At 38.4% G+C, this 13,217-nt stretch overlaps 1 protein-coding gene across 4 annotated transcripts in view; it reads left to right on the forward strand.

Moving 5' to 3' along the window:
• LOC136864302 (vacuolar protein sorting-associated protein 26B-like) overlaps window positions 1–13,217 on the forward strand; it is a 385,738-nt gene that overhangs the window by 99,473 nt on the left and 273,048 nt on the right. For all 4 annotated transcript variants that reach the window (XR_010859291.2, XM_068226233.1, XM_067141107.2 and 1 more), the window contains exon 3: window positions 8,895–9,127. Coding sequence is in view for 3 of the 4 variants with exons in the window: in XM_068226233.1 (XP_068082334.1) it covers window positions 8,895–9,127 (233 nt within the window). In the remaining variant the exon portion in view is untranslated. The remainder of the gene's footprint in view (window positions 1–8,894; window positions 9,128–13,217) is intronic.

The raw sequence follows: 13,217 nt of genomic DNA on the forward strand, positions 1-13,217 counted from the left end.
CACAGAAGTTCAACTTCCCTACATTTTTTCCATATCTTCATGTAATCATTTACAGAGTGAAATAACGTTACATGTTTTTGAAAAGGTGGCAGGGCGGCGCCCAAAAGCCCTTCATGCACGAACCGCCACTGGGCACTAAAATGAATAATAGGCAGATATATATAACTGAACAGATATCAAGAAAACATTAAAATTCTGTTGAGTAATCGGGGAATTCAAGGAGCTACTGTCGAATTAATGATACTTTAGATGATTTCATTTTCGGCATTGTTTTCTTCAAGTGAACACGTCGAGCTCTAAAGACCAACAGTACACACGTACCAGATGTGCAGCTGTTCTAGTGAAAGATGAAATTCCTAGATATGAGAAGTTTATATTTATAAAGGTAAAGAGATTGGGACGTTCGCATTGTCACTAATTGCTGGGCTTTCCAAATCTGGGAAGGAGGAAATGGTTGCTAATTCTCCTTGTAGTGTTTTATATAGGCTCGTAAGAATTATAGTTGACCTTTAAGTTATATGCTCTTTAAAAATAATGGCACAGTTGACCATTATTTTGAATAGTGTAAAATATAAAAGTTAAAATGGAAATTCAAATCTAACAATGGAAAAACTAGTCTGACTGGAAAATTGTCAATAAAAATAGACTTAGAATGGAAAATAGGCGTTAATGTCAAAATAGGCATTATAAAACTGCTTTATTAGACCTAAACGTTCATGAAACATGTAAATTTAAAAGTTGACGCGTGTATATATATAAGGAAAATGGGCATTTGCCTAAAATCCGCTGTCTAGTTATTACATATATAAAAATGAAGTATTGTTACATTCTTGTTATGTTACAAGGAATTATTGTTCTGTTGGTGAAATGGACTGATATGTGAGTTGATTATGAGAACTAGTCTTGTTTCATCTGAGGTGGACTCTTATTTAACAGAGGAGCTTACATGCTAGTGTCAAATATGGAATTTGTTTTTATTGTCTGTAGGAGTTCCATGTCCTTCAGTCCCTCAGAACAGACTGTCGTATATGCATTATCAAGTAGTATTGGCAACTTTTCAGATGAATCTCATTAAAATTTAAGGAATGTGTCTACTTTCACAGTATTCACATGCTGGACTTCTGTAATTATTACAGTTAACATACAAGTAATTTCTTTAGTTCATTTTGACTCACTTTGAGTATCTCTTTTTTTTTTCCTGCTTTCATTGTTTTCGGGCCGATGACCTCGATGTTAGGCCCCTTTAAACAACAAGCATCATCATTCATTGTTTTCATTCCTAGAGTATCTGTACGATAACTTTTCGGGTTACCGCAGGTTTTGCTGTGGTTGCTGGACCCACCTTTGCTCATTTTGGATTCTGGCCAGGAGCATGCCACATAGGTGCCAAGCTGTGATAAATGCTCGTGGAGGACATAAACCATACTGAAGATCTCCAACTGTGATCAAAATGTACCCTATCGAGCTCGATATCTGCAGTAACTTAAGTGCGGCCAGTATCCGGTATTCGGAAGATAGTGGGTTTGAGCCTCACTGTCGGCAGCCCTGAAGATGGTCTAAGTGTTTTCCCATTTTCACACCAGGCAAATGCTGGTAAAGAATAAAGGTTTAGTTGGTAATATACCTGGGTGTGAGGTATTGTTTTGTGGAGCATGGCATATGTTCAAAAACATGTTCCCCTAATTTTTTTGAACTGTTTATTTCCGTCCCACCTGTGACTACATAGTATACAAGTTCCCTTTTAAGAATTGTGTTCTAAAACCTGCACAGATTTCTAAACTTCATGCCATTGATGAAGCACAGTTTTTTTCTGTTAATTTCTTTTTCGAGAAGTTTCATGTTAATTTGTGTAAAAAGAGAAAATGAAACAAAAGATGACGCTGTGAATGAACTCCAAAGCCAGTTTGTGGCTCTTCCGATAGATGACTTGCCTAGTGTTTTAAGTAACCAAGCTATAAAATGGGCACATTGTTGAATGTCAGTGGAGCTGGTGGACATTATAAATGTGACAGGATCTCTAGGTTCATGTTTTCTGTTCTTACCATATCACATAGATAAATGATATATAAATGTCTTTATTGGTGTAGTTAAGGCCATCGTGCCTTCTCTTGCACTAAACCAATTAGTATACATTAAAGTCATAAGTAATACTACCTGAAAATGGTTTTGCGTGGTTTCCCATTTTCACACCAGGCAAATGCTGGGGCTGTACCTTAATTAAGGCCACGGCCGCTTCCTTCCCACTTCTAGCCCTTCCCTGTCCCATCGTCGCCATAAGACCTATCTGTGTCGGTGCGACGTAAAGCCAAAAAAAAAAAAAAGTAATACTACCATAATTAATACTAGAAGACACAATTTAAACACAAACAAAATATAACAAATAATATTCCACCACCATGAGACATACATACAACAGCGATGATGATGATGATGATGATGATGATGATGATAATATAATAGCAATGATGATACCAATAATAATAGCTAGCACGATCACTGAAAGGCCAGAAATTCCCAGGTCACTTGCATCCTGCTGTACCCCTTAACGCTCTTTTAAATGACACTGTAGTTGGTATTCCTCTGACGTCGTCCGGTAAACTATTCCATTCTCGTGCGGCAAACACCGAGAATGAGCTGTTATATGCGACAGTTCGATGGTGAGGGAATGATGAGCAGGTTTGATGTTTGAGCCCTTGTATGTCTGTCATGAACTTTTGAGAAGTAATGGAAACGCGAAGAAAGGTGGTATGTGGAAGATGTGGTAAGAACGCGATGGAGGAGAGACAAAGTATGATGATTACAACGAACATGGAGTCGCGACCACTCTAGTTTTAGGAAAGATGGTGACATGTGGTCATATTTTATCAAATTGCATATATATCTCACACATGTATTTTGAGCGCGCTGTAGCCTTAGGGAAAATTGCGGCCTCACGTCATTGAAAACATCGCAATAGTCAAAATGTGGCATTATAAGAGCTTCAAAGATTCTTCAATTGTGATACAAACGGAATTGGAACATCCTGAATGATTACTCTTGGCAGCGGGCGTTTAGTTTTACTTGTTATTTGACTTTGATGGCCAAGAAGGATTACTTGCGACTTCGTAGGGATCTATTTCAGGCCGTGCGCAGCAGACCAATCACTAACAGCCTGTAAGTCAATGTTTAGTAAGTCAATATTTTCCTGAAGGTCTCGTGCTGTAGAGTCTGTGTAGAGTTGAAGATCGTCAGCTATTTGCAGTGTCTTAAATTCGATGAAATGTCATTCACAAAGAGTGCGAAAAGAAGACAAAGTACAGAGCCTTGAGGGGGCTCCTCTGTTCACGTGGTGCCACGAGGAAACGATTCCGTTATTACCTTTCACACATTGTTGACGTCTGTGAAGATAAGAATGCATCCAAGCAATCGTAGAGCCTTAAGTTTTACAAGTAAAATCTCAATGTCTATGCTGTCGAAAGCTTTACTGTAATCTAGTAGTACCAGAATTGTGAATCGTCCTGTCTATTGCTTGTCTAACATCCTCAGTCACTTTAAGTAAGGCTGTTTGTAGTTGTACTATGTCCTTGTTGGAAACCGGACTGGAGTGGATTAGGAAGATCGTGCATTCGAAGGTACTTGAACATTTGTGTATGGACTACATATTCTAAGATTTGAAATAAAGCTGATAAAATACAGATTGGACGATAGTCTACCTCGTTCGAAGGCATTTGACTTTTCGGAAAAGGTAGCACAATAGCCTTCTTTCAGAGAGATGGATATGTCCAGTTTAGAAGAGAGAAATTCATTAAGGTTAGTGATATACAATCAAGAATTAGTTTTACAATGTCAGTCCCAATGTCATCAATTCCTTTTGCTTTCGTGCTTATTCTGAGGACTGCTTTTCTGACTTGGAGAGGCGTCATGTGACTGAAAGAGAACTTCTCTGTCAGGGGTAGGGTGTGTACCGTAATAATTCATAAGTCTCTGTTTGTCGTCAGGTCGTACTGCTAAGTGCTCCGCAGTAAAGTACTCGTTAAGAGTCTTGAGAGGTACTGTAATATCTTCTCTGTTCTTGTTCTTCATAAGTCCAAGCTTATTGATAGATTTCCAAAATGTCGTCGCTGTCCTACAGTCAGAAGTAATTAAACTGTAAGCGTGTCACAGTTTAGCATTTCGTATTTGTTGTGTTGTCTAATTTCGTAACTTCCTATATTCGTTACGGTTTTGTACGGTAGGGTCATTTTTTGTACTGTCTGTGAGCGCAGTCTCTTTGTTTCATTAGTTGTCTAATTTCGTCATTTAACCACGGGGAGGGTCCTTTAGATATTCTCGCTCGCCGCTTTGGGGCATGCTTGTCAAATAGTTCTGTTACTTTGCTATTAAAGAAGTCAGCTTTGTCGTTTAGATTGTTATAGTTATGTCATGGGAGGGTATTTTGCCTGTGTCCTCTAAAAGAGTCTATATTTATATTTTTTAATGGTCGATAGGTGATAAATTTCTGGGAGGGTTTCGGTGGCCGGAGGTTATACGAGATGCATGTTGCATCATGTGCAGATATACCAGGTACAGAGGTTTGACCAACATTGAGAACTCTGAGTTGCTGTTAACTATATGATCTAATAATGTGTGCGAATGAGTTGTATGATGAATCGGAGAGAGAGGTAAGATTTCCATATTGTAGGCTCGAAACAATGTTTTGAGTCGTGTGGATTTGGAAGAAGTTGCGTCAGTTAAGTCTGTATTGAAATCTCCTATAATTATTGTGTGAGGGTAGTCTGGCAGCAGTTTAGTTAAGTCAGCTTCAAAATCTTCTAAGTGACCTGTATTCGGAGGTTTGTAAACTACTACTACAAGGGCTTTAATCCCGTTTGTTGTTGTTTCTAGGAACATGTATTCTGGTTTTGTCTCGTACCTGCCTGGTGAATGACCTAACAACTTACATTTGAGGCTGGTTAGGAAATAGCCACATACCCCTCCACCCCATTTGTTTGTGCGGTCATTTCTCAGAAGCGAGTATCCTTCAAGATGACACAAAGAAAACTGGCTATCATCTGTTAACCATGACTCAGACACTAGCAGGACATGGAAAACAGGTGGGGTAGATATTTCTACAATCACGTCAATTCGGTTGGCTGCTAATATACTTTGCGCGTTTATATGACAGACTTGTAGGACTCTGGGATGTTGCAAGACAAAATTCTTAAGGATACTAGCGGTACATTGGTCAAGGTTTACGCTAGAGGGTGAGGGGAGTGGGGACAGCGGAAGGATGGGAGTGGGTAGGTGGTCTGAGGCGTCATAAGGTAGCTGTTGAAATCGACTAGTGACGTCAAAGGAATTTGTTTTGTCACTTGTAACTCTTGTCAACTTGGAACAATGAGAGTTAACAAAATGTACAGATAAACACAAAGGGCTAGGAGGAATTTAACGTTAATTGAATCGGTGGGGTGCAGGTATATAATCAGTTGTGCCTAGAATTACCTATTATTTTAAAGTGCGACTAAATTAAGGGTGTTTTGTCTAAATTAATAAAAATTAAAAGTATTTAAAAATGAAAGTTGTTAAATGAATAATTAATCATAAAGAAATAAGAAAGCAAATGCAATTATTATTTAGTAAAATATATAGATAAATAGTTGCAAAAAGAAATTTTAACTAAGTAAACGAAAATAAATGATAATTCACTAAACTATTCTAAGATAAATTTTAACAATCTTGAGAGAAATAAATATGGACTAATCTAGGAATATAAACACTCAGTTCGGTGCACTCAGTTCAGTGAATTGTTACATTTAGCTGCTGTCACTGCCCATAAGAATGTCATTCAGCCGGTTAATTCTAATTTTACTGCCATCTGGTTTCTTAATAATGATGTCCTCACTTGAGGTCCAACAATTGCTCTGATTAAAGCAGAGATTAGCAGCCTTAAGAATTGACAATCTGGTGCAGGTTAGATCCTCGCGAATAGTTACTTGGGTACCTTTCAATTTTTGCTTATTGTGAAACGCTTCCTGCCTTGTTCGATATGATGTGAATTTGACAATGATTGCAGAGTGTGAAAGAATTTTTAGCTTGATTAAGAACAGGGACACAGTTCAGGTCATTGATGTCCAATGGAACTCCGGAAGCCATTTCCATTTTGAAGGCCAGAAGTTCTGAAGCATGTTATGCAAACACATATTTTGTTGACTTTCTGAAGAAAGCAGAGCAAGCCACAACTTTGCATCAGCATACCCTTTACTTCAGAGTTTTAATTAGTCATGTGCATAAACATATTCATTGTGTAGATTTCATTGATGCATTTTAAAGATATTTGTGTTAGTTTAACCGAGGTGAAATATTTTGTCCCTTATATCATCGGTTGTGTGTAGTGTTTTATATTAATGCTGTTGAACTCGTAATTATCTGATGTGAAGGAAATACATGAATTTTACTGATTCGACATTTGGAAAGTTGGAAGGTATGGATATAGGAAAGCAGCTTAAGATGCCTATAAAAGCTAGGCGAAACATGTCCTGCAATTGTACATTGTAATATTATATATATGTAATTAATAAAAATCACAAACTATTGAAAAGGTGGAGTGTAAGGAGACATTTTTTTAAATTAAAAAGAATACTCTACTTAGCACTCTAAGACTGTCAACACAATGTTCCTCCACTCAACTGTACTCCCCTGTACTCATGACAGTCAACTCTACAATACCACTGACTCTGACTGGCCTGCCTGCCGTAACAATTCGAGAACAGTCCAGTAGTTGGATATGCGCAGAATACTATACTGAACCTTGGTCTCTTAGTAACGTCAGGGATTGCAGTCCCCTCCTTCCTGAGGGAAATATGCAGGTGGTGGTCATTAGCCTAGTTGTGAAGTCTATGTTAGCGGGCAGGGCTAGATTGGCTTGTGCTTTTCCGCCTTGGAATCGGCATGGCGGCCAACTTGCCACGAATCGGCATGGCGGCCAACCTGCCACAATATGTAGAACAAGAGACTTGCTGCAGTTTGACATTTGTTAGATAGCATCTTTTTCTATTGATGCATTTAGTTGTCTGGATCTAAACATTCACTGCTCTGCAAAACTTAAGGACGAAAGTAACTTTTGCGTATTGTGTTGCGGTCAAGTAACATAGCTCAATGAACCTTGAATCATACATAGGAAGAACTGGCATGGTATGGTACGGTAGGCAGCTAAAAGGAATATGCGATGTGACGAAAAGAAGTGACACTTTTATACAGAGACAGTAAATTACACGTAAGTCACTGTGACTCGTGATGGTCCCCTGGACATCACAAAAGAAGGGACATGGTTCTTAAAAGGGTGTGTGATCACCACGAACTGCGATGCATGCTTTGCAACGTGTTCCTATGCTGGCCACAAGATTGGCAGGAAGTTCTTGTGGTATGATGCTCCATTCCTCTACCAGCACGGTTGACAACTGCTGGATGGTGGTTGGTACATGTGGACGTGCTGCAGTACGTCTGCCCAACATGTTCCACATGTGCTTGGTGGGATTTAAGTCGGGGGAACGGACAGGCCAGTCCATTCGGTGAATATCCTCCAAGAGCTGCTCCACCTGCACTGTTCAATGCGGTCATCGATTATCATCCATAAAAACGAAGTCAGGGCCGAATGCACCCTTGAAAAGACTCACATGGGGAAGGAGTACACTGTCACAGTAACGTTTACCAGTGAGTATACCCCTTTCATAGATTTGAAGGTCGGTACACCCATGCAACATTATGCCTTGAACACTTGGACTACCAAAAATGATCATGTTTGACAATGTTTCTGGGTGCATTGGATGTTTCCACCTCTCATCAGATCAGTGTATGTCTAGAATCACTACTCAGACTGAATCTGCTCTCATCTGAGAAGAGCACTCAACCCCACTCATCGGTCTAGACCTGATGCTCTTGGCACCATCACAACTGTGCCGCCGAAGTGCGGGTGTCAACGTAAGACAACGTAATGGTCGTCAGGCAAACAAACCACACCCCCTATGCAGTCGCCATGCCACTGTGGAGCGTGAGATTTGGTGCCTTGCAGTCCTGTTAAATGTCTTTAATTGCACCTGCTGTTTGACGTCAGTCTCTTCTTGCCCGTTGCGGCGTAGCAGTCGTCTGCTGCTGTAGTTGACTATGGTTGACCCCTCCTCTCCTTTGGGCAGTGGTGACTGTGGTTTGGAATGCTCTTCATGCACTTGAAACAATGCTGTGAGCAATACCAAACTCCTGGGCTACACTCGTCACACTTTGTTGTTCTTTCAGTTTCTCGATTCTTCCCCATGTGAAGTCATCCAAATGACTCCGGACCATGTTGTAATGAATTAACACCATCACAATGCACCGCAAGTTTCCTGATTGACTTACACTGTCTTGTCCCATTCCTTTAGCTGCCTCGTTTTGTGGGGCCAGACCAATTTGGTGCTATTGTTGTGTGCTCGTGCTGGCCTCACGCCAGGATTCTGTGCACGTGTGGGAGACCTCTGGCAACATTTTACCACACTTTCATTCATTTCTAATGGGTAGTTATGTTGCTTTATCTGTTAAGTTTTGCACAGCAGTGTATCTAGTACAAAGGGCTTTGTATAACTTTTGGCACTTGATGCTAGTGACACCTTCAGTTTGATACAACAAAGATCAACTTTCAAACATAGACTGTTCTGAGTAGTAGATGAAACTGGTAATTTTAGAGAGAGAGAGAATGTGTGTGCAGAAAGTCCCAATGAATCTCATGACAGTGATGAATAATTGATGAGACAACAAATGTGGGAAAGAGTTCATGATTCACTCTCAAAACTCCTTCAAAGCATGTGTACACTGGCACTTTGTTTGATATATACTCTGATGCAAATTTAAAAATAATTTAATTAATAATTTAAAAAGAGCTAAAATGATATAATTTTGATATTTAGGTGAATGTTACTTTGAAGAAACCTGGTTCAAGATTGGAACACCAAGGTGTGAAAATAGAATTTGTTGGCCAGATAGAATTGTATTATGATCGTGGTAATCAGCATGAATTTACATCTTTAGTGAAGGAATTGGCACGCCCTGGAGAATTGATCCAGAACACATCATATCAATTTGAGTTCCTGAATGTAGAAAAGCCATTTGAGTCCTACACCGGTTCAAATGTACGATTAAGGTAAGTTGAACATTTCCTTCATTTTTAGGCATATTTAGAGTTATGTTCTTCCTTATTTACTATATTGTGGATTAAGAAAATACTGAGGGACGATGGCTAAATGGAGAAACTTGAAACTTCAACTGGGTTTATTTCTATACCATATCTATAAAATTAATTCAACCCAGGGCTCACAATGCATACCTTCTAACCCAAAACAAGTTCTTGAATTTTTCATTTCATTGGGCACATTATTTTTGCTCTGATAATTAATGTACATTTTTATCAGTGTAAGGTGTTTTTATTTTATTTTAAGAAAAGTTGCAGCAATTATAAGGGACAATGACATATATATCGTTCATGTCTGTAAGATGTCACCTGCTGGTTTACAGTAGTGGCATTAATTCGGGACACTTTTTAGTGATTCATTGAATATCGTATTCAGGAGTTTATTTTAGTTAAAATATACATTGTAATTTACTACAAATTTTCAGGAAACATGCCCTAATGTCCGGTGTTTGAAAATTTAACTTGAACTATAAAAATTTCCCAGAACAGTCGTAGTGCTTGTTGCACATATAGTGGTACTGTGGGATTCACAGGTGATACTTCACAATATCTTGCAATTTTCTTGTACAACCTTCAATGCTTGATGGTCCATGTCAATCAACATGCATGTTCTATCCGTCTGTGATTTTGTTTTGATTCTCTCGTCCCATTTCCACTTCACAAGCATGTCCCTGACAGTTGACTTGGGCACTTTGAAAGGACTGAAATGGCTCTAATTTGAGGGCGTACTGATTTGGCAACCAGTAACCATTCCACTTTCTAATACGCTGTGCTCCCTTGCTCCTCTTATACTGCAGGTATCTCATAGCAGTGATCAGCATTGAGACCACCACTGCCTCTTGCAGCAGCAGCAGCAGCCATTATTACTTCTAAGCTTTAGATAACTTGAACAGAGGGGTATCTGGATACTTTTGATCAGATTGTGTATCTAACAACCAAAGAAATATTTAGCCTTTATTTGCCTTTGGCAATTTTATAAAATCATGAATAGTACATGTTTTGACTGCTTTGCAGTCATCATCAGCTACATTCATGTAAGCTTAGGTGTAAATAAGTAAAAGTATGCACAATATGTATGTATGTTCAGTCTTCAGCACTAAGGCTGGTTGGATCCTCAACAGCTCTGCCATCAGCTGTCATACATGGCCTAGGCATCACTGAAGAGGCGTACTAGGGAAATGAGGAGGGAGCTAGTTTTCCCTTGCTTTCCTCACCGAGCCAGAAGTTGCTATTACATCAGTCTGCCAAGCCCATTGAAATGCATGCACCAACCGACCCTATGAGCAACATTTTCACACCATTCATAGCAGGGAGTGGCTGCAGAAGAAATGGCATTACTAGCATCACTCATACCTCAGTCACTTTCATGTTGTCAAAGCCAAGGATAAGACAGAGACAGATCAATGAAAGTAACAAAATTGCTCTAGTCCATATCAGAAGACATAGTGCACTGTAAATACTAGGTCCTGCCAGCAAAAGCTCGTTACTATACCAGATCGAGGATGGAGGACACTGACATAGACCCACATCCAGGATAGCAGGAAGTAAAGACGGAAATCCAGACGGATTGTGTTACAAGCTGCCCAATTATATGGTTTTTGGACAAAATAACTCCTAAGCACATCCCAACATTGAGTTGCAAGGGCATTCTATGAATCTACCTTTGGCAATAAAAAAAGCAAATTAACCAGCTTTTTCCACAAGCCTTCAAGCACATAAATGAATTATTATTATTATTGTTATTGTTATTATTATTATTAGTATTAGTATTATTATTATTAAAGCATCTTTATTGTGGCAAAGTTAGGGCTCCCGGCCCTTTCTTACACTTAACCACTTCATGTATATACAATATAATTTTTACATAAAATTTTAAAAAATGAAATCTTTACAACCTAAAGTATAACTAAAGCCAGTAAAGTATCACTAACTTAACTAAGGTGAGTAACAATATTTAAAAATTAAGGTTCCTCCTATTCAATACAAAGATATTTATTAATGTGAAAGAATCACATATCGTTCAAATGAGGTACTAGTTTCGGCACCAGATATGTGCCATCATCAGCCACAAAGTCAAATCGGGCAAACACAGTAAAACCCTAAAACAACTTTACACACACTATAACATCTGCATGGATGAATATGAAATATGACTTTAAAACAACTTTAAAAACACACTATAACATTTGCACAGATGAATATAAAATAAAATATGGTAGATGAAGTTGCATTCCATTTTAAAATCTCTTAAAATGATGACTCCGTTGTTGTATACCCATGGCGGTTTATCCAGCTTATATATAACTTTAGTTTTCTAAAACTGTTAAATTATGCTGTAAGGTTTATTGTCATATGAAGTTGACACTGTGTGTTCTGTAGTTTGGTTCCGGAAAATAAACGTAAACATGAACTTGGTAAGATCCAAAGAATTAATTCCCACTTCAATATGGGTTGAGGAACCTGGGGAAGAAATTAGAAGTCGAATTAGGCAAAAGATCGGAAGGAAAGGTCAAAAAGAAAAGTCTAGAAAAACCCAGAGAATACTAGAAACGAACTCACCTTGAGCAGCCTGAGTGATCGGCGGACAGAGCTGGACTCATGGATGCAATTATAAGGTTAAGGGGCGAGGCGTAAGGGAGGAGAGGGGAGGGGTAGAGGCGGAGCAACTATCACGGAGCTAAGGTATAGCGGAAGGATGTGGTAGTGGGGGTAAATGATGTGGATATGTACTGCGTATGGTTTGAAAGATCGAATTGTTTTTAGGTGGTCTAATATTTCTTAGCCATTTAATTAAGAGATCGTAAAGAATATTAGTTTTCTCGGAAATTTTATTTAAATTATAGTTAGGGTTGAAATATTGATCGCAATGAATGAAACAATTTTCGACGATGTTCATAATTGGCCCTTTGTTTGCTATTTGAAATATTTCAAAATCATGTTCTATATCAGTAAACTTATGATTAGAGTCGTGAATGTGTTGGCCTATAGCAGAAAACTTGTTATATCTTACCACGTTGACGTGCTCTGAATATCTGGTTATGAAGTTGTGTCCTGTTTGTCCCACGTAGGAGGCGCTGCAGTCGATACACTTGAATCTATAGATTCCAGATTTGGAAAATCTGTTAGAGGTGTTGACTGATGTTGAATTATGTATAATTTCTGAGGTCCTATTATTAGTTCTGAAGAAGATTTTTACGTTATGTTTTCGAAAAACATCAGTGATTTGATGGATACCGTTGTTGAATGTAAAAGTAGATGAAACGTTAGTTATAGGTTTTTCTTTAGTGAGAGTAGTCTTGGGCCGATGTCTAAATTTATTGATTATCTGTTATATAAATGATCTGCTGTAACCGTTGAATTTGGCGATTGCTCTTATAGTGTTGAGTTCGCTATTGAGGTGTTTTTTAGACATAGGTATCGTGAATGCACGATGAACCATGCTATTATACGCTGCACGTTTGTGTGTTTGAGGGTGTATGGAATCTTGACGAATAGTATTGGCAGTTTGTGTCTGTTTTCTGAAAATTCTATATGAAAGAGCAGATGGATTTCTGAGAATAGTTAAATCCAGAAAATTAATTACTTTATTATTTTCGGACTCAAGTGTAAATTTGATGTGGGGGTCAATATTGTTTAGTTCTTGCAGGGTAGAGGTCGCATTCTTGATTTCTTCATCCATTATAACAAATGTGTCGTCAACATATCTGGCCCACATTAGGATGTTTGGAAAAGTATTGCTATTTATTTTTGTATATTCCAGAAAATCTAAATAAATGTCCGCTAGAATTCCCGAAGCGGGTGATCCCATAGCCAGTCCATTTTGTTGATCGATGGTTTCATCGAATTTAAAGAAATTATTGTTGATGACCAGTTTCAGAAGAGAAATAAAATCTTGTATTTCTCTTTTGCTGAGAGAGCTCTGTTTGTTAAAGTTGTCTTCAATAATTGAGAAAAGTTTGGTTGTGGGTATGCTTGGTTACATATTTACTATGTCGAAAGAATGAAGGGTATGGTTCATCTACCATATTTTATTTTATATTCA

This window comes from Anabrus simplex, chromosome 2 (assembly GCF_040414725.1).
Source record: "Anabrus simplex isolate iqAnaSimp1 chromosome 2, ASM4041472v1, whole genome shotgun sequence".
NCBI lineage: Eukaryota > Metazoa > Arthropoda > Insecta > Orthoptera > Tettigoniidae > Anabrus > Anabrus simplex.